The sequence below is a fragment of the Schistocerca nitens genome, chromosome 4 (genome assembly GCF_023898315.1).
Source record: "Schistocerca nitens isolate TAMUIC-IGC-003100 chromosome 4, iqSchNite1.1, whole genome shotgun sequence".
NCBI lineage: Eukaryota > Metazoa > Arthropoda > Insecta > Orthoptera > Acrididae > Schistocerca > Schistocerca nitens.
In genome coordinates this window covers 548,265,929-548,289,627 of record NC_064617.1, presented here as the reverse complement: position 1 = coordinate 548,289,627, position 23,699 = coordinate 548,265,929, and the positions used below count along the sequence as shown (strand labels likewise).

The 23,699-nt window shown below is 44.6% G+C and overlaps 1 protein-coding gene across 3 annotated transcripts in view; it reads left to right on the top strand.

Moving 5' to 3' along the window:
- Nucleotides 1-23,699, top strand: part of LOC126252939 (patched domain-containing protein 3) — a 426,000-nt gene that overhangs the window by 305,587 nt on the left and 96,714 nt on the right. For all 3 annotated transcript variants that reach the window (XM_049953939.1, XM_049953941.1, XM_049953940.1), the window contains one exon: nucleotides 1,811-2,207. In XM_049953939.1, the coding sequence (XP_049809896.1) occupies nucleotides 1,811-2,207 (397 nt within the window). The remainder of the gene's footprint in view (nucleotides 1-1,810; nucleotides 2,208-23,699) is intronic.

Genomic DNA, 23,699 nt, shown 5'->3' with positions numbered 1-23,699 from the left:
CACAGACTAACACAAGAACGCCTAAAAGCATGTCATCATGTCATACCTTCCCACCGTGAAACAGACGCAGTTCCGAAGGAAGAAACGAGAACAGAAGCCGAGAGCGGAACCGTGTTAAGCTAGAAGGCCCTACGATAAGGGACGGACACCCACAATGTCGGCTGACCGCCAGGACCACCGCAGCCCAGGTTAAAAGCTAGAGCCCTCCAGAAGAACAGTAAAGATCTTGCGATAACACTAAAAGGGCCACACCAGTTGCAAGTTTTAGCGTGAGACTTTTTCGCGTCTCTGTTGCGTTGCAAACGTTAAAAACATTGCCCCACCACGAAAAGTATAACGTTTCTCATTGGATAGACAGAATTTTTGTAGGCAGAGCTTAAGGTTAACACTGAGCCCCTGATTGGTCAGTTGAAAACACAGCTAGATAGCTTTTCTTAAACCAACTTTGGTAAATTGTAGTAAGGAGAAGCGAGTAGAGAGTTGCTTCCGAGACAGCGAGGTGCGTGGCGCTGCGCCGCCCGCTGCCCCCTGATGCTGCCTAAACACCGACAAGGTAATGAACGCACGCGATGCCGCATTTATGAGCTCATAAGGCTTCACTCAGAACTGCAGAAGTCTCATCTGTTACATCCCCTTTTTACGTAATACTAGTGTCGATCGTCAATTAAATCTCATGGTGTTCACATTTGCTACTTGAAGTAAAAATCTGAAACTCGAAGATTTTTCTGTTATATAATTATTGAGAAGCCACATCAGCCACTGTAATTTACGACAAGTTACATAAGTAATTAAAGATAATTGAGGGTCACTGTAGACCATTTTGATAGTTTTCTCTTTCATGAAACTTAATTTAAACCTAGATTGCCGGCCGCGGTGGCCGTGCGGTTCTAGGCGCTCCAGTCCGGAGCCGCGCTGCTGCTACGGTCGCAGGTTCGAATCCTGCCTCGGGCATGGGTGTGTGTGATGTCCTTAGGTTAGTTAGGTTTAAGTAGTTCTAAGTTCTAGGGGACTGATGACCACTGCAGTTGAGTCCCATAGTGCTCAGAGCCATTTGAACCATTTTTTAAACCTAATTTATAGAAGTGATATGGCATAGGTCATCCTTCGATCTATTGTAGAACTTGGAAACCCATTCAGGGAATATTCGTTCCCATTTTTGTTGAACGCAGTTGATTTTTATCATCCTGTATTAAAATATTTCCTTTTATCAATAGTGCAATTTATAAAGAATGTTTTGTGAGTAGAATAAAATTTCCAATGGTAAACTTAACTGCTTTTTCGACGTTATTTTACCAGCTAACTAAAAATAGGAAAGCCTTGAACCTCTTCCACTAAATTTAGTTAGTATTAAGATTCTTTTACAGGGAGTGCAGTGGAGCTGACGCTGAAATCATTAAGTATTTGGTTATATCATCGCTAGTCTCACTGAACTCTTCTGAACTCTACATGTCATGTGTGGTCTGGCGTCTCCTTACCAGCAACAGGTCTCCAGTTCAAACTAGTCAATTCCCTAAAAAACACGCTCAGAGCGTCGTTGCGCGAAAGTGGTAGGGAGACACGACTTAGAACAAACAGACACCACGCAGAATGTTGGAACCGACCCAACACAATACACGCCGCCTCGGCCTCAAGTGACGTCTAGTGGTCAATTGCGCATTGCGTGCGGGTGTCCAGCTACTTTTGATCAGATTATGATAGACAGGACTGTCAGGAGAAACATTTGGTATAGCCTCTCTGCCACGAGGAAAGGAATTTTTTGCTTACTTTTGTACCTCTACGTCCCCCTGGTGTGACGGTGCTGTGCTTGCAGGACGGTTCGGGCGCGTGATCGTGACGCCGCGCGAGGGCCACGACATGCTGCGGCAGGAGATCTGGGCGGAGCTGCGCCAGCTGGACGCGCTGATCCAGAACGCGACGGTGCAGTGGGAGGACGGCGAGACGTTCACGTACCGCGAGGTGTGCGCGCGCTGGGAGGACCAGTGCTTCCACAACGACATCCTCGAGCTGGACCACGTGCTGGCCGATGTGGAGACGCGCCGCCTCAACCTCACCTTCCCCATCATGTTCAACCCCGTCACGTGGCACGCGCACGCCTTCCCCGTCTTCTTCGGCGGCACCGTCGTCTCCGACGAGGGCACCATCATCAGCGTGCCCTCGGTGCAGCTCGTCTACTTCGTCACCGCCGACACCAAGCGCCAGGACGCCAGGTACGTCCCCTCATCTACAGAGTCAAACACGTAATTGCTGGTGAGTCTTCCGGACTTACGGCCGCGGTCAACAAACTTTTCGGTTCCTGGCGTTTCGTCCAGAGCTGCGCCGGCCATCTCCTGGCGACGTTGAGTCTTGCCGACTGAGTCGGCGTCGCCAAGAGCACATCCGAAGCTCTGGACGAAACGTCAGGAACTGAAAAGTTTCTTCGAACACGGCCATACAGCCCGGAAGACTCATCAGCAGTATGACATCTGGTGCTGAAAGCCTTCATTCAGTGATCAGTCTCATAATGTTCAACATTCTTGTTGTTTCAACCGTGAAAACTACGACAATGTTGGCCTGTAGGTTATTATTAGCCATAATTATGGAGGACACAGTATTTCATATTTTCGCTACTCTTATCACAAATTGTAAATCAGTAGTGGAACAACTTTCCAGATGTGATTCTTCAGTTTCTCACGGCGTATTTGTTGCTCGAACAGTCCACGGGTATACTGCTGATTCCTAGTGTCCAGCTTCGGACCCGGCATTGACTGTAATTAAGGAGAACCTCAGCAAGAAGTACTAACTGGCGACCAGGGCGGACGTAGCAAGCACACCGACGCTACGACAGATTCCGACGCCCACATCTTCGCGACCGCCGGCGCGCGGGCGCGGACGGCGAAGAGAGCGGCCCACGGGGGGAGGGGATTTAAATCGGCCGCCCGCCCTCAGGAGCTCAGTTCGTCAGAGCACCTGACGATGGCGACATGTCTGGTCGCCGAAATATTGTGCCCGTTGGACACTATGAACCGGCAGCATGCCCGTGCACTGTTCGAGCAATTTTCCAGATACTATAACACAAATCAACTTAAACCAAATCCCACAGACTCGACTGTGTGCTTCTCATTCGAGAAACAGGGAAGTTTGTCTCAAATTAAAAATAGTGTCATCACACTGTGAGACTCGAAAATATGTAGGAGCACTAAATGAACTGTAAGTGAAAAGTTTCCACCAGGAACAATCTTCTGCGGAAACTGGCCGAGTCACAGTGAAGTTTTTTTAGTCATCTATTTTCTGACTGGTTTGATGCGGCCACGAATATCTCTCCTGTGCCAAACTTTTCATCTCAGAATAGCACTTGCAACCTGCGTCCGCAATTATTGCTGAATGTATTCCATCTCTGTTTTCCTCTACCGGTTTTTCCCTCTGCAGCTCCCTCTAGTACCACGAAAATGATTCCCTGAAGTCTTAACAGATGTTCTATCATCCTGCCCCTTCTTCTTTGTGTTTTCCATATATTCCTTTACTCACCGATTCTGCTGAGAACTTCCTTATAACTTCTCTTATCAGATCATCTAATTTTCAACATTCTTCTGTAGCACCACGTCACAAATGCTTCCATTCTCTTCAGGTCCGTGTTTCCCACAGTCCATAATTACAGTGGGGTAGTCAACCTGAATCTCTACAAACCTCTGGAATGACACTACGCTATTCTCAGGCAGAGTATACATGTTCTGTTTGGTATAATTCAACACATGCCAAACAGGCGAAATAGCTCTCAATGACATCTGTAGAACCATAACAGTTTGCCTGAAATTCACTCTAGTCGAATGGCTTTGCCACTTTGTGGGAATAGTACCACCTCCTGTTCGAGGAGAAATAGCTGTGAATGAGGAAAGGAAGAAAGTGGAGCAGGAGAGAACGCATCCTTTGCATGGGCCCTAACCGCAACCTCAAAGACTGAATTCAAGGAGGAGTTCCCTTAGAAAAACGGCGGCTCTTATAACCGCTGCTAAAACACTAAGTAGTAACTATGTAAAGCTACGACCCACATTTCCCTTGCTTGGAAAAATGTTTAGGAAACTCTACCACCTGGCAATGATGAGAAATGGAGGACTTGGAAGACCCTTGATGGACTCAGATCTGGAGTTGGCAGATCAAACGTCAATTTGGCAAGGTGGGGTTACACTGATGAAGATGCTTCATATGCTTCAATGCCGACTGTGTCCAGCTCCTTGCACAAATGATCTTCCAAGGAACAAAAAACGCATTGGAAGCGCCTAAGTATTGAACAAAAATAATATAGTCGTAACTGTGTGTTTCTGGTAGGATAATGAATAACCAAATCACAAATACATCATATACGAGGAACCCATTTACGAGCTTTGAGAGAGTGTTTTAACACACGAGTTATTTTAACTGTGAAGCAGACGACTATAGGTCCCCGTTCGAGGGACTTCAGAAAGTAAGTTGTATATGTCGTCTCTCGCTAAATCCACTGCATAACAAGAGTGCTGCATTATAGAAGAGAGTAAACACTCCGGGTGCCTTGCAAATAGTTCGTGACGGGGGCTTATAATGGCCCTCTCAAATTACTATATCCAGAGATCGCACGGTGGAATCACGTCAGAATGAGAAGTTACATAGACAGCTGAGGTGGGCAGTCACTGTCCAAAGTACACTGAAAATTGTTGCCAAAAACCTAGTGTAAGTTACGGGGCGCTGCAGCTGGTGAACGACCGGTGAACCGCGTACATGGTCGATAACAGCTGGCAGCCGACAGCCGGGCGAGCGTAAGGTCGCCGCCAAAGAATCCGCCGGCGTAGAAAAGACTGTGAGGCGTTCTGATCTGTTCCGATCTGTAAGTGACTTGTTAATGACCTGCACCGCACCAAGCTGGATATACTGCTATTTTTAGACTGTACCGACTGACTGCGAAAGCTAGTTGAAGATTCAAGATTTCAAGTGGCGGCTGGCCGTACATACTGTACTATGAGAAAATACAGTGGCGTGGACATTAATTTCTGCTGGAAGTGGTTTTGTAGTTTTACTCTTGATGGTTTACTCTGCTGAACTGTAGCGATACCATATGACTGAACTGGAAGGCTGGATTGATTAGAGCTAATTTTGAATAGACGTTTGAAAGTATATTTTTGCAATGACAGTACGTTTACTCTGCGCCTTTGAGTTTCCCGTGGAAAGTTCTGATTTTAGGGTAACACTCATTTCACAAGACGTTCTGCAAACGTGAAGTAACTTCATGCTTTTTTCTGCCCCTCGTCTCACTTGCAGCAATTAACTGTCCTCTTAGGCTCCTACCTAACCACACACTTATAAATCGCCACATATTCGTAAATAAAGAGCCAAATATTTTTGAAAAGAAAGAGTATGAATTTTATTGCTGCTCGTTTCAGTCGGATCAATTAAACCAGTCCTGTTAAGTTCCTGCCTAACCTAACACTCGAAAATCGCCAATTATTATTTCATCCTTCGTTTTGTAACCGGACGGAAATGCAGATAACTTTGAATATTGCATAACGTACTAGTGTCCCATTCATAAGAAGTCACAGAATGCGTCAACACCGCTAAGATGAAAATTATAATAATAAACTCGCATATTGCAGGATACGAACCTGCATCCTTTGCCTCCATAAACCACGACATTATCCACTACCCAGGCTTATATTTGGCATTTAAAGATAATGGTGATATGTTTGTGACAAATTTCCAATGTGCCATTACCTTAAAATGGCATACTGCAATCTATAATACAAACGTGTTTCGTAATTAATTAGTAAATTATTGGCGATAACGACTCACTCCTGTGAGAGCATTCGTATATGAAAGCATTAACCGCCGATAAGTCATTTTGTCACGTTTAATTACAGCAGTTACTATGATATATGGTATTAGGAACGGCTTGTTTTTATAAATCTCTCATACGCATGCTTGAAGTCCTGTGAGAGGCATCTATCGAACGCTAGTAAAAATCGATAGCCTTTCCTGGGGTTGTCAATATTACGTGTCACGTATGCAGGTGGACTTTTGAAGTGAGTGTTACGCGTGATTTTACGCAATATTCTTAATATTCAAGTTCGCCCTCGGCATTTTTTGGGTAATCAAACAAATTTGTGATTCAGGGCTGTGTTAATATCGTCAGATAGTAAAATATTAGGGGGATAATTTCGTATTCCACATATTCCTCTGGTGTCTCCCTAGGCCGATAATTTGTGCTCGGTGCGCCTAGGTTCCTATGGGCCAGATGGTTGACAAACCACTCAATCCTGAGAATAGGAAAAGCCTGAACGGCATTAGAGGACCGCCACAAGCGTTGCTGCTATACGGGTAACAGGTGACTCACAGTGTGCGATTCCAATGACGCGGCAACTGGAAACGTAATCTAAAGCTGAAGTACGCGGGACAGTACGATTCTTGTGGGCAAACCGTCTAAATTGCACACAGATTCACCGTGAAATTCTGGAGATACATAAGAAAAAAAACGAAACGCCGCATCCAGCCGTAGTGGGATGGTGCCAACAATGTGACTAAGGCCTCACAGACGTGAGTGATGTTGGTAGGAGAGGAAGGCCATCCACACCGACCACAAACGACAATGTCCGGGCAAGTGAGGAACTGATCCGCAGCAGTCGCAGATTTTTCATCAATGAGAACGTTCACACACCGTTCCTCGAATGGCTCCGTGACCGAGGAGAGGATTTCTACAGTCTTGAAATTCAACGAGTGGTAGAACGTACCGACGGATGTTTACGGAAACGAAAGCACTGCTTTCCGCATGCCCCGACATGCTGTCCTCCACTGCTAGTGCTGCCACCCACCGTCTGTTAGCGGATATTTCACGTTGACGTCAAATATAGGCGGTGGTCACATTAATGTGACTGGATGCCAGGGTGGAACAAAAGAATGGCGCCCGTATTTTCATTCAGAGAGGCGCTTGGTACCCGAAGTAAAATATCCTTTTACTAGCGTGCGTGACCTGCCTGCGGCGGTTATTCTTCCCCGAAAGCCATCAGCGTCACGAGTGGGGCAGACGGCACTACAAAGCAGCAGGGCCGGGCAGGTTTCCTTTCGAAACAAAACGCATTTGCAACGCAGAGCGGCGCTGTTTTACGCATGGAGGAGGTTCGCGGCGGTGCTAAACCGTGAGGCGCGTCTCAATCCCGAGGCCGCGCGCCGAATGTGCAGGCAATCCGGAATTCCCGGGTCGGGCTCTGCAGACCTTGCGCCATTCGCGCTCGTTTGCTAAAGCCGCCCGGCATTCCCCACTGCACGGAGAACCGGGGGATGCATCCTGCAGCGACCATCCCTCCTGCTGGAGAAATGCCGCAGCGAGAGTCTTGATTACTCCTGGAAGGGTGCCAGCCGACCCCGCTCTCTCTGCTCTCATACGCCCACCACAAAGCTTTCTCTCCTACTTTCAGTGCTGCTCCAACGCTGCAAGTAGATGCAAGACATAGAGAGTTTCTGGAACCCTGGAAAATTTCTAAAATAAGATAAACAATCCGTACGTAAGGATAGCTCCACAGGTCACAGAAGGAAGGAAGTAGGAATAATCCGATGAATTATAGGCTCATATCGCTGACGTCGATTTGCACTAAGGTTTTGAAACATACCTACGTTCAAACATCACGAATTACCTTGAAGAAAACAATTTATTGACACAAAGTCGCCGCTGATTCGGAAAATATCGTTCTTGCTCTTTATTTTCACGAAGTAATGAGTGCTATCGACAGGGGATCTCAAACTGATTCCATATTTTTACATTTCCAGAAGGCTTTTGACACCTTTCATCACAAGCGACTTCTAATCAAAGTGCATGGCTACGGCGTGTCGCCTCAGTTGTGCAACTGGAGTAGTAATTGACGAAAAGTCGTCCAGTAAAACAGAAGTGATATCTAACGTTTCCAAAGGAAGTGTTGTAGGCGCTTGCTGTCCCTATTCTATGTAAATGATTTAGGGGATAGTATCAGGAGACATCTTTGATTGTCAGCAGATGATGCTGTTATTTAACGTCTAGTAAACTCATCAGAAGATTAAACCCAATTGCAAAATGATTTACACAAGATATTTGTACGATTAGAAAAGCAGTAATCGGTCCTATATAATGAAAAACGTGAAGTCATCCACGTGAGTACTAAAAAGAATACCTTATATTTCGGTTACAAAATAAATCACACTCATGTGAAGGCTGGCAATTCAGTTAAATACCTAGGAATTACAGCTACGAACAATGTAAGTTGGAACGATCATGGAGGTAATTTCCTGGGGAAGGCAAAACAAAGACTGCGTTTTACTGGCAGACCACTAAGAAAATGTAACAGGTCTACTGAAGAGGCAGCCTACAATACGCTTGCCCGTCCTCTGCTAGAGTACTGCTGTGTAGTACGGCGTACTTCCCAGATTGGATTGACGGAGGATGTAGGAAAACTTCAGAGGAGGGAAACTCGTTTTTTACTATCGGGAAATATGGGATAGAGCGTCATGAATAAGATACGCGAATTGGGGTGGCAGTCATTGTAACAAAGGGGTTTTTCGTAGCAGTGAGACCTTTTCACGAAATTTCAGTCACCAACATTCACTTCCGAATGCAAAATATTTTGTTGACACCCACCTACGTAAAGATAAATGTTCATCGTAATAACATAGGAGAAATCAGAGCTCGCAAGAAACGATTTAAGTGTTCTGTTTTCTTGCGCACTGTTAAATAGTGGAACGGTAGAGAAACAGTGTGAAAGTGGTTCGATGGACTTCCTGCCGTGCGCTTATGTGTGAACACCAGAGTAGTCAAGTTGGTGTACATGCAACCCACGCTACTGATTATAGTGCATAGAATTAGCTACCTAACACACTCTATCTTATGGCGTGTTCAAAAGTTATATCTAGTACTACTATCACTCCCTCCCCGTCACTTTGTAGGGTAACCAATCCTATTATTCTATCACGCAGGCTTTGATTCAGTTTCGTTATTTAAACAACTGAGTTTCAAAAAGTGAACGTCAAATGGATGAAATGCAAGGTCCATCCTAGAAACTGCCTACATCAGGAACCATAATTACTGTGTAACGTCCAATATACTGCTACCCATGTTTCATGCAACGAATAGCACCTCACTTTTGTAGACAGTTAACTTGCGATTTATTGCCATCTTCAATGCAATGTCTGTAGTTCCTCGTAGCCCTTGTTTTTTATTACCTTCTTATGTCCTCTGCTCTCAATTTCCAAACATTTAGCATTGATTTATACAATTCCAACAATTCAGTTATACCTTCAGTGTATAACTGCGTGTAATCTGCAAAGAATTGCTGATACTTCAAAAGAAAACTGCCGCACAACTCAACGCTACACCAGTAGGTAAATGACAGAGCTGCAACGTTGTTTGAATAACATTTACGTGCTCAACTTGCACAAATTTGTCTGAACACGGTCTGTGCCAGTTGAATCCCCGGTAGACTTCGCACAAGCCGAACACAGACCACAACACAAACAAATTTTACAGTCTGAGATTCGTTCAGTCGCTTTCTCTGTCTTTCATGTGCTTTTTGCATTAAAAGTAGCAGTATGCCTCCACTTCGTCTACTTCGTGATCCCCAATTTTGATGTTGAGTTTATCGTTAACCACATTTATGCTGCTCATCAGTACTTTCCTCTTTCTTCTATCTACTCATTTTAGACTTCATTCCATTGAAAAGTCACGCAGTTCTCACTTATTGTCACTAAGGATAGCTATCTTATCAACAAATGTTATCACTGATATCGTTTCATCCTCAATTTCAATACCATTGCTGAACTTTTCCTGGATACAAGCTCCAATTCCTGCACTTACTGAGGAATTCACTTTATTTTTCGTGTATTTACATACACTGATCAGCCAGGACGCCAGAACATTATGACCACCTACCTAATAGCCGGTGTGTCCACCTTTGGCACGGATAACAGCGGCGACGCGTCGTAGCATGGAAGCAATGAGGCCTTGGTAGGTCACTGGAGGGAGCTCGCACCACATCTGCATACAAGCCACCTAATTCCCGTAAATTCTGGGGAGGGGGCAATGAGCTCAGACGCCTCATCCCATATGTGTTCGATCGGGTTCACATCTGGTGAGTTGGGGCGCGGGAGGCAGCACATCAATTGGAACTCGCAAGTGTTCCTCGAACCACTCCATCGCGCCCATGGCCTTGTGACAAGGTACATTATCTTCTTGAAAAATGCCACGCTGGGAAACATGATCGTCATGAAGGGGAGTACGTGGTCTGCCACCAGTGTACGATACTCCTTGGCCGTCATGGTGCCTTGCAAGAGCTTCTCTGGACCCATGGATGCCCAAGTGAATGTTCCCCAGACCATAATGGAGCCGGCGCCAGCTTGTCTCCGTCCCACAGTATAGGCGTCAAGGAGCTGTTCCCCCGGAAGACGACGGATTCGCGCCCTTCCATAGACATGATGAAGGAGGTATCGAGATTCACGATCTGTCACTGTGCCAACGTCCAGTGTCGATGGCCACTTGTCCATTTCAGATGTAGTTGCCGATGTCGTGGTGTTAACATTGGCATACGCACGGATCGTCGCGTGCGGAGACCCATCGTTCGGAGAATTCGGTGCACTGTATGTTCAGACACACTTGAACTCTGCCCAACATTAAAGTCCGGTCTTAGTTCCGGCACAGTTCGCCGCCTGTCCTGTTTTACCAATATGCCCAGTGCACGACGTCCTACAACTACAACGAGGGGTGGCTGCCGAACCGCACGACATCTGGACGCAGTTTCACCTTGGTTTCGCCCGTGTTGAAGATGCTCACCACAGCAGTCCTCGAACACCCGACCAGTCGAGCAGTTTATGCACCTGCCGTGTCTCCGGGCCATCACAAATTGCCCTCATTCAAACTCAGATGGATCGCGCACCCTCTCCGTTCTACACAAGGACATCACGCTCAGTGGCACCACATTCAACGTGCGTGTGCATGGCTAGCAGTCATTCCTCGCCACGTGCTGGTGCGCTGTCGTCGGTCGTCATAAAGTTCTGGCTGACCAGTGTATGACTACATTTGTAAATGTTGTGTACCATTACTGAAAGAGTGTGATAAGTTTCTCAAACAATGAAAGTGCCCTCCAAGTAGTCAATAGAATATATATTTGTTTGTCACGACGCGAGATACAGTTTTAAGAAGGAAAAAAGTTTTCATTGTCTCATAGCGATAGCACAGTTTTCTCTGAGGTATACTCGAAACGACTTCGGCGTCGGTCGACTCTTACGCCAGGATAATAGGCTACATTAACCACTTGAAGTTTTGCTCTAAAATTCCTGACCGGTAATTAAGTCGTGATAAATCAAAATAATGACTCCCTCACATTGTTAAAATTTCAGGACATGTATTCACCTACAACTGCACTAAGATGACCGCTCCATAGCCTGCAGCGTACTGTAGCTTTAAATTGTACACAAATAGAAAGAAAATGAAATGAGATGAAACTTCGATTCTCCTTTCAGATCATTTTATATTCAAAAAGTTTTTGTCTACAAACGTAAGGTAGTCTATGTGTCAACAGAAATATTCTCTGAGAGGTTGCAAAAGGACTCTCCTCAGTGAACGGGAACGAATGTGGTGGCCACAGCTCGTCTGCGAGAGCCTTCTAGGCGTGAAGTTGTCTGACGAGCTGACGCATTCTGTGGCAATATCGGCACAGCTTCTACAAGAGTCAGCCATTTACTGGGAGAGCGCAGAGTGAAAGGTGAATTGAGCAACGGACTGGAGAACCGTAGCGGAAAGAAACGCTAACCCATCTTCCTTCGGTCCGACGGAGATAATTTATTAATGCCAACCGATGGGCTTGCCAACACTTGGCGCGGTAATAGCATAGACGCGGGCTACTTTTAGATACGTTTGTCACGGTAACCTGTAGCAATTACTCTCAGAGTTTGTCTAGAGGCAAAGCTCTCTTGCCCTCTATGGGAATTAAAGTTTCGCCTCGCAGACATACATCAAAGCAACGGATTCCAGAATTCTGTTCACACAGCATCTGACGTAAAGAGTGATTTGTTTCCAGGGACATTCAGGGAAATTCTCCTCCACAGCTGCCCCTTGTTTCGTTAGAAGCAATGCAGAAATAAATCTACAATAGAAGCTACTACTGCTGATATAGGTTGATACGGTAAGACCTCACAGACGGGAAGATTACATACAGATCGTATTTATCGTGTAGCGAAATAGTATTTCATTCCACGATGTCTCTGAGTAACCTTGTTTTAATATCTATAACCGCTTCTATCGGAATAAATGACCCGGTGGTTAAGACATTGGAAGTGACGGGCATGCCCATTAGATATATTAATATTGTTGTAAGTCATGAAAAATGTCGGCGTTGCCCTCTATTCTTAAACCTGCTCACTAAGGCAGAGATTTGTGATCAAGGCGACAAATACCCGAATGAGATTAAAAGAAAGTGAAAGTAACTCACAAATCTCTGATAGCTAGGTTTCTTATCTTCCTTTACTTTGACTCGGAACTAATTGCAAGTCCTTCACAAACGTATTGACAAGACTCATAGTATTTCGTTTTGGTGTACTGAATGCAGCTCTCTTTAAATGTGTGATAGATGCGAGACAGCTGCAGTAACGAACAGAAAACATACCGATGTTGTACAATTAGAAGATTCGTTGCAAACTTATGGATCCTGTTTCATTGTTCAAATGTCGACTACTTGTCGACATGAAGTGGAACGATTTCTTTCGGAAATGATGCCTCTGTCAGAGAATACACATACAAAACGGTAGGGCGACATATCCGAGTACTGTTTCAATATCTAGAGTCTTAACATCTAGGCGTGACGCCAAGCTTCGAACGAATTCGGGCACGTGCTACCAGATCCGTTAATGGTAGGTATAACCTACACGACTATGTACAAGAGATGCTCAAGAAACTAGAAAGGTGATCTTTGTCATAAATGCGACGCTCTTCTTCAGAAGAAAACTGCCCAACAATTCTGCTTCTTCCATTATTTATACCGCCTAGAATAAGATTACAGAGATTAGATCAAGTACTCGGGTGTAAGAATGGAGTAGCAGAGAAAGTGACTAAAGGAACGCCTTTTGGTGAGACACAATGTAAGCACGAACCTTTCTAAATTTATCCTTTATGCCAACCCATGTGGCCACCACATTCGTTCCCGTTCACTGCGGAGAGTCCTTTTGCAACCTCTCAGAAAGCATTTCTTTTTCGCTTAAGTTAGTCAATCCACTGTTGACACTTAAACTATCTTACGTTTGTATACAAAACTTTTTGAATATAAAATGATCTGAAAGGATAATCGAAGTTTCATCTCATCTTATTTTCTTTCCCTTTGTGTACAATTTAAAGCTACAGTACGCTGCAGGCTGTGGAGCGGTCATCTTAGTGCAGTTGTAGATGAATAAATGCCCCGAAATTTTAACAATGTGAGAGAGTCATTATTTTGATTTATCACTACTTAATTACCGGTCAGGCATTTTAGGGCAAAACTTCAAGTGGTTAATGTAACCTATTATCCTGGCATGAGAGTCGACCGACACAGAAGTAGTTTCGAGTATAGCTCAAAGAAGACTGTGCGATCGCTATGAGGCAATGAAAACTTTCTTTCCTTCTTAAAACTGTATCTCGCGTCGTGACAAACAAATATATATTCTATTGACTACTTGGAGGGCACTTTCATTGTTTGAGAAACTTATCACACTCTTTCAGTAATGGTACACAACATTTACAAATGTAGTCATACACTGGTCAGCCAGAACTTTATGACCACCGACGTAATACGGATACAAGCCCGTCCAGGTGATAGCAGCGCACCAGCACGTGGCGAGGAATGACTGCTAGCCATGCACACGCACGTTGCATGTAGTGCCACTGAGCGTGATGTCCTTGTGTAGAACGGAGAAGGTGCGCGATCCGTCTGAGTTTGAACGAGGGCAATTTGTGATGGCCCGGAGACACGGCAGGTGCATAAACTGCTCGACTTGTCGAGTGTTCGATTTTCCTCCTTTTATGCGTTTTTCCTCCTTCATTCGTAGCGTATGGATACCCCAAAATATCTTAAGATTGTTACTGAATGCACTAATTCGCCAGTGCTGCTGTAGTGATACTGTATCAGGTCTTTACGCCTACCTACATACATTGTATTTGCTTGTATTGAGGAACATATACCAGAGTTTTGCGTCAATCGTAGTGAATTTTAGGATTTCCTGCATTTCTCAACAGTTTTCTAATCATCCTACACAACATACAACTTCTTCCTCCACGTACAGCCTCAAGATACCGTGAGTAAGCACAGATGAAACATAACAAGACTGACAGAACGAGTTTAATAAATTCACACGTGGCTAGAACGTCCAGTCGTTATCGCCTTTTTCTTGAAATATAAGTCGATTGCAGCGCCACATTTAGTTCTTATGCATTGATAACTGAAGATTTATATGTGTGGGGAAGATAGGAATAACTGTATTGCAATGTATTTAGAGAAAAGCAGGTAATAACACTTTGTTGCCTGGAACCGATGATTCATAGTCATATTTGAGCATTTAACCTTGCGTTCCAAAATGATAAAGCGTTTATGTAACCATTCCTGAAATTGAAAATTACACGATGAGGCCCGTAAGTTTTGTTGCATTTTATTATATAGTGTGTTAGGAGTATAAATGCGGATCTGAGACTGTTAGTACCTTAATGTGTGCCCACTTAAGTGTGTAACTTGTTTTTTCTCAGCATCTGTTTTCCCTCAAACACGTCACATTTTACTGCCTGTTTGTTTTCTGAGTGGTCGTAATTGCACAACTAAGTGGTCTACGCCTGTCGGTATAGGCTAACCGTTTTCGTCCACGTATCTACGCTTCAACATCTGATCTGCTGCCCCGGGGAAAATAAGCATTAACGGCTTGCTCTTGGCACATATACTTGGATGTTGTAACCAAACTTAGTACTCCTAACAGCAATATCATTAATCTGTACATGAAATAAATACTGATGTAAAGTTGTCTTAAGTCACCAAGAGAAATGTCTGTACTTGTATCCTCAATACCCCGCATTTCTAAGGTAACAGACATGTTTCAACACAGTATTTGCAGTTTATACTAATAACAAAAATCGTATATCACTTATTAACATACATGCTACTCTCGCGCCCACAAGTCACAGCTATACATGTCAGATTGAGAGCCTTGTCATAAGACCTGCAAAGAAATGAACGATGGTATACAGATGGTACTGTACATGACGTTTGAAAGGCGAGTTAGCACGAAGACCCTTCCAAAACATGTGCTAGTGGCCAGTTTACACGGCACGTGTTGACTGTATTCACGTGTGGAGTAGATGAATGTTTACTCGTTCGTTCATGGCGTCACAGCGACTAAAGAGTCATTCCGGTACTAACACGGAGACAGCGATTGATCGCACTCTTTTGCAATGGCTGCAGTTTCTCACGTCGCGTTTACTAACGTCGATTTACTGTATTTCCTTAGAATGCCGGTTTCTTAGACTGTGGGAGAACCCCAGTCCTAAAGCTGAAGCTTGGGGCCAGAAACACCGGGATGTAATTCACATGCGCATTCAGTGCGCCGCTTTACGTCAATCGCTTTCGTGTGAAGTCAAGGATGTGGTAGAGTTCACGTACGCGTTAAGCTTGCAACTCATGTCACGCACCTAAAAGCGATTTATCAGAAGAAGCCGAACCTGACGGTGCTCAGTTTCTGGCACGAGTTCAACAATGACGTGCTGCAGAACGTTAGTGCTGACAATACATACCAATATCCGCTACTGATTTTTTCCACAGTGTGTACGTATGATTATGTTATAATTCAAATACTGATGCGTCAAATAGAACAATAATAACAGAGACATCCTTGTCACAAGTACGGACAACTAATGCAAAGGACATTAAATGCTGAAATTATTGCGTCAAAGCTTGAGGTGACTCAAACATTTAAATCAAGAGTAAGATCAAGATGCAGTTATCAACCGTGATGCCAGATCTGCGTCTCAGAATAGCTCTAGATAGGAGTCAAAATAAACTTCTGTTTATAAATGAAAGTGCAAGGCGCAGATAACTATGCTAAAGTTCCCTTGATACCTTGACCTTCCTTCCGACTAAAAGAAGGAAGCAATGCCTCAAGGTCATTAGAGACGTAAGACTACCTCAAATGAACAAACATAGGGTAGGAAATCATCGACGATTTCGTTGAAGGAACCATCCAGCATGCAGCTGAAATGATTTAGGTAGAAAACTAAAACTTAATAGGACAACAATTTGCACCTGAATACACGGCCAGGATTCTAACCACTGCGGCACTTCGTTAGTGAAAGACGGAAGGCTAAAAAGAATTGCCGAGAAAGTTAAAATTCAATAATAAGTTAAAAGCAACTATAAATAACTTAAAAATAATTATGAACAGCACAAACGAGAATATCGAAAAATCTGGCATAGATACAACAGAGAAAATTGTAGAATTGTATTCTCAAGGAAGGAGTATTACATAAGATGCGCCAAATAAGGAATAAATTAGGACCTGTCTGTCAAAAGCGAAGAAAACAGTCTTTCACAAGGGAAATCTACTGATAGAAAAAAGTGGCCCACATCGAGGAAGTAGTTCCTGGACCTGCATGTTAACAGAACAGCGAAACTTTTAAGTAAACGTTGGCACTAATACAACCTAAATAAAAAGGAGCTGGTGGCATCTGAAACATGGTACTGCGGAAGGCTGTTCACCATTACATGGGTCGGTAAAGTAAAAGGTCTGATGGTGTTAGAGAAGATAAAAATAGCATGAAGTCAACGAAAATACTTACCGGAAGGCGTTATTTATTGATGAGATACTATAGCATTCATGAGTAGTTAATGTGGTATAGGATAGAGCGCTGAAGGTTTAAAATTGTGGAAACAACAAATGTTGTAATATACTCCACAGATTGTTGAAGATCCTGCGTCAAGCAGACGTTTAGAGATTAAGAAATCACCACAGGCAGACGGAAACAGAAAACAGGAAGAGTGGAAAGAATTATCTAAAACAATTGATAAGAAATTTTATTCCCTACTAACATTAATAGCCAAAGTCACTAATCTACTCTTTCCCGTTGGGCTCTATCAGACGTAGAGGCTGTGATGTGTGATAACAGTAGAAATTTTCTTCACCATAAGTCGGTCGCCAAGAGGAGAAGAGTTAGTGGCGTAAAGTTCCAGATCACCAGATTTAATCCTGAGTTAAATTGAGCAACTCTTCACAGTGTCCCATGGAGCGATACTTTGGAGCAGGACATAAAACTCAGCTGCTCTGTTTCTACTACATGAGACGCATAATCTCCTTGGTCGCATCTAACAAAGCGAATATAACATTAAAATGTACAAGCGTCCACGTCAAGAGCTATCCATCTGACAGATCATACCTTCGTCAGAGAACATTGCATTGAGAACAATGGAGTGTTACACACTGAGTGCAATGATTCAGTTCATCAACGTGTGTGCAGTGTCCGCCTTTCACGCGAATTCCTCGACACTCCCACGCAGTTCATTCTCTGTTTCTACTGGTTGGCAACTCTCCATCGGGATCTATTACAAGCTAACATCTTTATGTACGCTTGCTCTTTGACTCCCACGTTATTTATGACTTGTTTTAAAGATGCCAATCGGAGTCTTCCTCTTGCTTTTTCTTCTTGCATTTCTCCTTCTACAACGCTTAAAGGAACTGGTTTTGTCGTATTACGTGACCTAGCCCCTCACGCCATCATCGAAAGATTATTCACTATTGCATGTCATATTGTAATTCATATTTCACACAATGTAATTTGCCCTACAGGATTAATAATTGATGCAGAAACCACGGATAAAGGACTGTAATTGTCACTCTTTAATTACGAAAAGAAAAAAAAAAACTGGCTCGTCACTCGGATTTTCGAGTACGTATTATGACGGCAAGTTAGCTCAGCGATTTATGCATCAAAGAGCGGATATTTCACAAGTTTTGCGAACTACATGCACTTCTAACAAAAGACACTAAGGAAAGGAAAGATGATCCAGTTCGAAGTCTTGAGTAATATCCGCTGTTTGGTGAACGAATCGCTCAGCTAACTTTCCGTTATAGCACGTAGCCGAAAATCCGAGAGTCGGGACATGAGTTTTTGACAGTCCAGCAAAGGGAACGAACCCGTAAGTGTTTCATAATTCCTACAAGAATAGCGGTGAACCTCTTGAGCACGTTAAATAGTGTAAGTATTTAGGGGTAAAACGGGTGATACTAAGAAGGAATATGATGAGGGACGATCACTTAAAAGTGGTAATAGGGTAGGCGAAAGACTTACAAGGATTTGTTGTGCGAAAACGCAATTCATGTATAAAAGAAATCACATGATAGATATACTAATGTGTCCAGTTTTAGTGTTTGGAGTTCTTATCAAGTAGGCATGGCAACAGACTTCCAACTAACTCTGAGATGTGATGCTGATATCGTACCTTGTGGCTATAGCTCATACGAAAAGTGTGAAAGAAATGCTCGAACAACTTAATTGAGAATCGTTAAACGGAAAAGATAACGCAGTTGTCGTGAAAGAGAATCTCCAATCGAAGAAAGGTGTGCAAGCGTTATGCTGCTTCCTCTGCATTTCTCCTGTAGGAATCACGACAATAATGTAATAGGGCACGTAGATGCATATAGACAATCATTTTTCATTCATTCGATACAGAGTTGCTATAAAAAAGAAAATCGGTAATTTTGGTACGATGTGCCCTCCCATGCACTGTGCAGAAGCTTTCTGAGTATACAGGGTATTTCAAAATCTTTTCGACAGACGTCTAGGGGAGAAAGATCACGTCTTGGAAAACAGCTTTTGTTAGTGACAGGGTGATTTTCAACGAGAAACGCTTAGGAATGAGTGTCTCTAAGTAGAAAAACGAGACGACGCACGACTACGGAGTTACGAAAGTAGCAAATAGGTCACAAATTGATATTCATACAGGTATCGACGGAAAATGAAAATTTTAAGCTTTACCGGCCGATGGATGAATGTATGCCGATGCAGAGCAATTTCACAGCGCAGCTGGCAAGGATAGTAAACAGGGGACATGTCGATACCACGGCATAAGGTCTTTGCTAATTTCCGTTTACTCAGTTGGACAGAACAATGCCTCGCAGACAGGAACTTGAACAATATATGCAGATGTCAGCCTTTGAGAGAGGACGTGTAGTTGGGTTCAAAGAAGCCGGTTGGAGTAATCGGCGAATCGCTCGAGGTCTGAATAGGTGCCAAGCCACTATTCGACGTTGTTGGCAGGAATGGGTGAACCATGGCCGAACGCAGCATTAAGAAGGAGAGGAACTCGTACCGGATTCAACAAAATCATCGATCCGACGTGCAACTGGTGCTTCAGTGACCGCAGAGACCATTAAAAGGCGGCTCACAGAAAAGGGACTGTGCTCATGGCTCCCATTGCGCCGACTAATATTGATCTCTGTACACGAAAAGTCCGTTTGCAGTGGTGTCGGGAACATTCGGTCTGTAAACTGGACTAGAGTAAAACTGTCTTCAGTGATGAGTCGCGCTTCCGGTCCAGTGAGCAGGAGTGCCATTTCATTTCCTAGCAGGACCAATTCGGTTATCATCCGCGGCGCCCTTATAGCACAACGGTACGCCGACGATATTTTGTGCTCCATTACGTTGCCCTTCACGGCAAATCATTCTGGGCTTACATTTTCGTAAGATAATACCCGTCTGCACACGGCGAGAGTTTTTCCTGCTTGTCTTCGAGCTTGCCAAACCCTACCTTGGCCATCAAGATCGTCGTATCTCTCCTCAGTTGAGTACGTTTGCAGCATTATGGGCAGAATCCTCCTCCAGCTCAGAGTTTTGACGATCTAATGCGCCAATAGAACAGAATTTGGCACGATATCGCTCAGAAGGACATATTAAACTGTGTCAATCAGTGCCAAGCCGTATAACTGCTTGCAGTAGTGCCAGAGAAGGACCAACGCGTTACTGACTTGCTCAATTTAAGAATCTGTTTTGCTTAAATAAATCATCCAATTTTTTGTGAAATTGTAATCGTTTGTTTTTCTGTACATGTACATCACATTTATCGATTTCCGTCCCATTCGGATAATTCCTTCGTGGTGAGTCGCTTTTTTTTTTTTTTTTTTTTTTTTTTTTTTTTTTTTTTTTTTTTTTTGAGCGTATTTTAGAAGCTGGGCCTGCGGCATTTCTCGGATGGCAGATGACTGGCTTGTAGGCAACACTTGCTGCATGCAAATGCCGCACTCTATACTTACACCCTGGCGCCTCTGAGGGGCACAACGTGGCTGTTAAACGAAGGCATACACTTCGTCTCTAACAAACGTTGTTCCTCACGATGTGATATCTCATCCCTCGAAGTTTGTCGCAAAGGCTTTGAAACACCCTCTGCATCTATATTTAGATCCAATGGCAACTACAGTGCTTTATAAAGTCACCTGACAAAAATTTAGGCACCCACAGCTGAATAGTTCAACTTTTACATATGGCGCAGTGGTCGAGTCACTTATTCAGCCACGCGCGCAGTACCTCTACGCGAGCATAAAGCAGCAGTGATCAGTGAGACATTCATGTTCCAAGCGGACATTGTACGTATACATGGGTAAATGTAAGGTCGTGACATAGTGGCAAAAAGAAACACTCGTGTTTGGCCGTGCCCATAGTCATACGGTGTGTGAAGCTGCTGGGTTTGTTGGTGTTTTGCGGGGGGCTGTTCATCGTGTCTACAAGCAGTGGTGTAACACACGTCGCCACGGAACACGACGTCAGAATCGTAGACGGAAAAAGACCCTGACTGAGAGGGAGTGGAGACCTCTTTCACGACTTGTGAATCAAAATCGCTTCCAGACCCGAAAGGAATTACTACAGGAGGTGAATGAGGGTCCATTCCTATCTCTTAAAGAGAGACCATTGCGACGGGAACTGCATACAAGGAAGATTTGGAGTCGGTTACCTCGCAAGACACTACTGCTCACACAGGCAGAGAAAGACGACAGCAGCAAATGTCATCGGGCAAGAAGAATATACGATTTGTTTTCTGAAGATTCTCACGCCCTATTACATCTCTACTGGTCTGCAAAATCACCCGACTTCAACCCCATAGAAAATCTGTGGGACACGTTGGAACAGCGCGTTAGACGCCGACATCAGCATCCCCGCGATTTGTGAAATTACGCGACCAAATCGTCAGCGAGTGGCTTAACGTGGATGCGACGTAGGTGCACAATCTTGTGGACTCACTTTCTAACCGAATCCAGACGGTGATCAGGCACAGAGTCGTAATTTCTCGGTAATTGAATGATGCTTGTAATGTTATCTTTGGGGGTGATAATTTTTTGTCTGATGAGCTTACATGTTTTTGCAGATGATTATTACCCTGTAGAACTAATTATACTGTGCGAAAGATTATGAAGCACACGTTCCAGTCACATTAATGTAATCACCTGTGAAAATCCTGAATAGGCACATTTTGCAACGAGGATGTGCAGGAAGAGAGTCAGTGCCGTTCTGGAAGGTACCGACAGCGGTGTGGAGCCATCCTATTCCAGTGCCGTGCCTAGCTGCCTCAGGTTTCCCGGTTGAGGATACATGCCGCGAAGAGCCCGATCGAGCTGGTCCCACAGATTGTCGACGCGCTTTTTAATCCGGTGGATTTGGTTGACAGGGTAGTACGGTAAACTCACACTGGTGCTCTTCGAGCCACGAACGTACACTGCGACCTATGTGGCACGTTGCATTGTCCTGCTGGTATACGTCATCTTTCCGAGAAAAAACAAACTGATTCCCCAGACCGCAACGCTCTCACCTCCGGACTGGACTCTTCTCACGATTCCTAGGGGATCCTACACGTCAAAGGCCACCTGTCAATGGAGCATCAAACGTGATTCCTCTGAAAAGGCTAAAAGTCGCTACTCAGTGGACGTCCAGAGGTGGTACTTACTGGTGTGCAAATCCCAACCTTCTTTGCCGATGAACAGCAGTCAGCATTACATGAAATGTATTCGCATCTGCGAATATGGACAACTATCAGCTGTGTAATGGAATGACGACAGTGAAATTTGTTACCTGACCTTGCCTCGAACACGGATTTATCGCTTATTGCGAGAGGTCGCCTTACCATAAGGTTACCCGAGCACGACTTCGGGCCAAACGCAAACTTCTAACTGTCGTCACTCGTACGTTCATTATGTACATTCTCGTAGAATGGAAACATTTCAATTGAAAGTCGCTTGCCCCGTGTCGACGGGTAAACACGATATTGCAGAGCCTTTGTTGTTCAGAAGTGCGCTGCAGTACTACAGCGTTATGAAATACGTGAACTGTATTCGCAGTTTCATTGTCGTCATTCCATTATGCAGCTGATGGCTGTCCATATTCGCAAATGCGAATACATTTTATGTATTCGGCAACGGCTGTAGATGCCACAGTGCCAGTTCCTTCGGATATGCTTGCATGTCCGATAGAATATTCGAACGTACTTCTGAATAACACAGGCATTCTAATACCGCAGTCAGCACTGGTTCATGAACCATCCGCCTGCTGCTAAGGCCTATACGCAGCTACCTAACACGGTTGAGGAGACGTTGTTGGTAGCCCCTTCGTTCATCTGGGGCTCTGAGCGGTCAGTTGCTCAACAGTTGCACGTTATTGGCCCGCACACACCTGTGCGGTCGTCGTCCACCCGTCACCTACGGCCCTGGTGCACCGTAGTTGTCTCGACACCGGTTTTGGATAACGCCATTTTGTCAGGCACAGTATAGTTTAACCACGGTGGCATGCGAACAGGGTTCAAAATGGTTCAAATGGCTCTAAGCACTATGGGACTTAACATCTGAGGTCACCAGTCCCCTACATTTAGAACTGGAGGAGGAGATTAGTGTGTAACGTCCCGTCGACAACGAGGTCATTAGAGACGGAGCGCAAGCTCGGGTGAGGAAAGGATGGGGAAGGAAATCGGCCGTGCCCTTTTAAAGGAACCATCCCGGCATTTGCCTGTAGCGATTTAGGGAAATCACGGAAAACCTAAATCAGGATGGCCGGAGACGGGATTGAACCGTCGTCCTCCCGAAAGATTTAGAACTACTTAATCCTAACTAACCTAAGGACATCACACACATCCATGCCCGAGGCAGGATTCGAACCTGCCACCGTAGTGGCAGCGCGGTTCCGGACCGAAGCGCCTAGAACCGCTCGGCCACAGCGGCCGGCTACAGGTTCCAAACTTAGCCGTTCTGGAAATCTTTCCACCCTTGGCCCAAAAGCCAATAATGATGCGGTTTTGCACGTGAAATAAATCGCTCCGTTTTTGCATTACTGCACCGTTTGCCGTGTGCCACCTACACGCTTCATATACCTTCCACTGCCAGTACTGCCACCTTCCGTCTGTAAGTGGTAGTGCACGTTGGCGTCGAACATAGGAGGCGATCACATTAGTGAGACTGGTCTGTGTGTAATATGAGACGTAAAATGGTCTGCGTTGAAGTGTCGAAGCAAGGGGTACCTCGGAAACAGGAAAAATTACCGTTACAGCGTTATGTCAGGCATTTTATTTTTCCCCGTCTTCTTCTAGTGACGTGGCTTCAGAGAGCGTAGTGGCAGTTATCGCGTCGAGTGTATGAGGGACCTGACCACGATCGCGAGCGCGCATGCCTTGGCGGCGGGGATGAGGGCTTAGAAAGCCGGCGGCTGCGTGCGC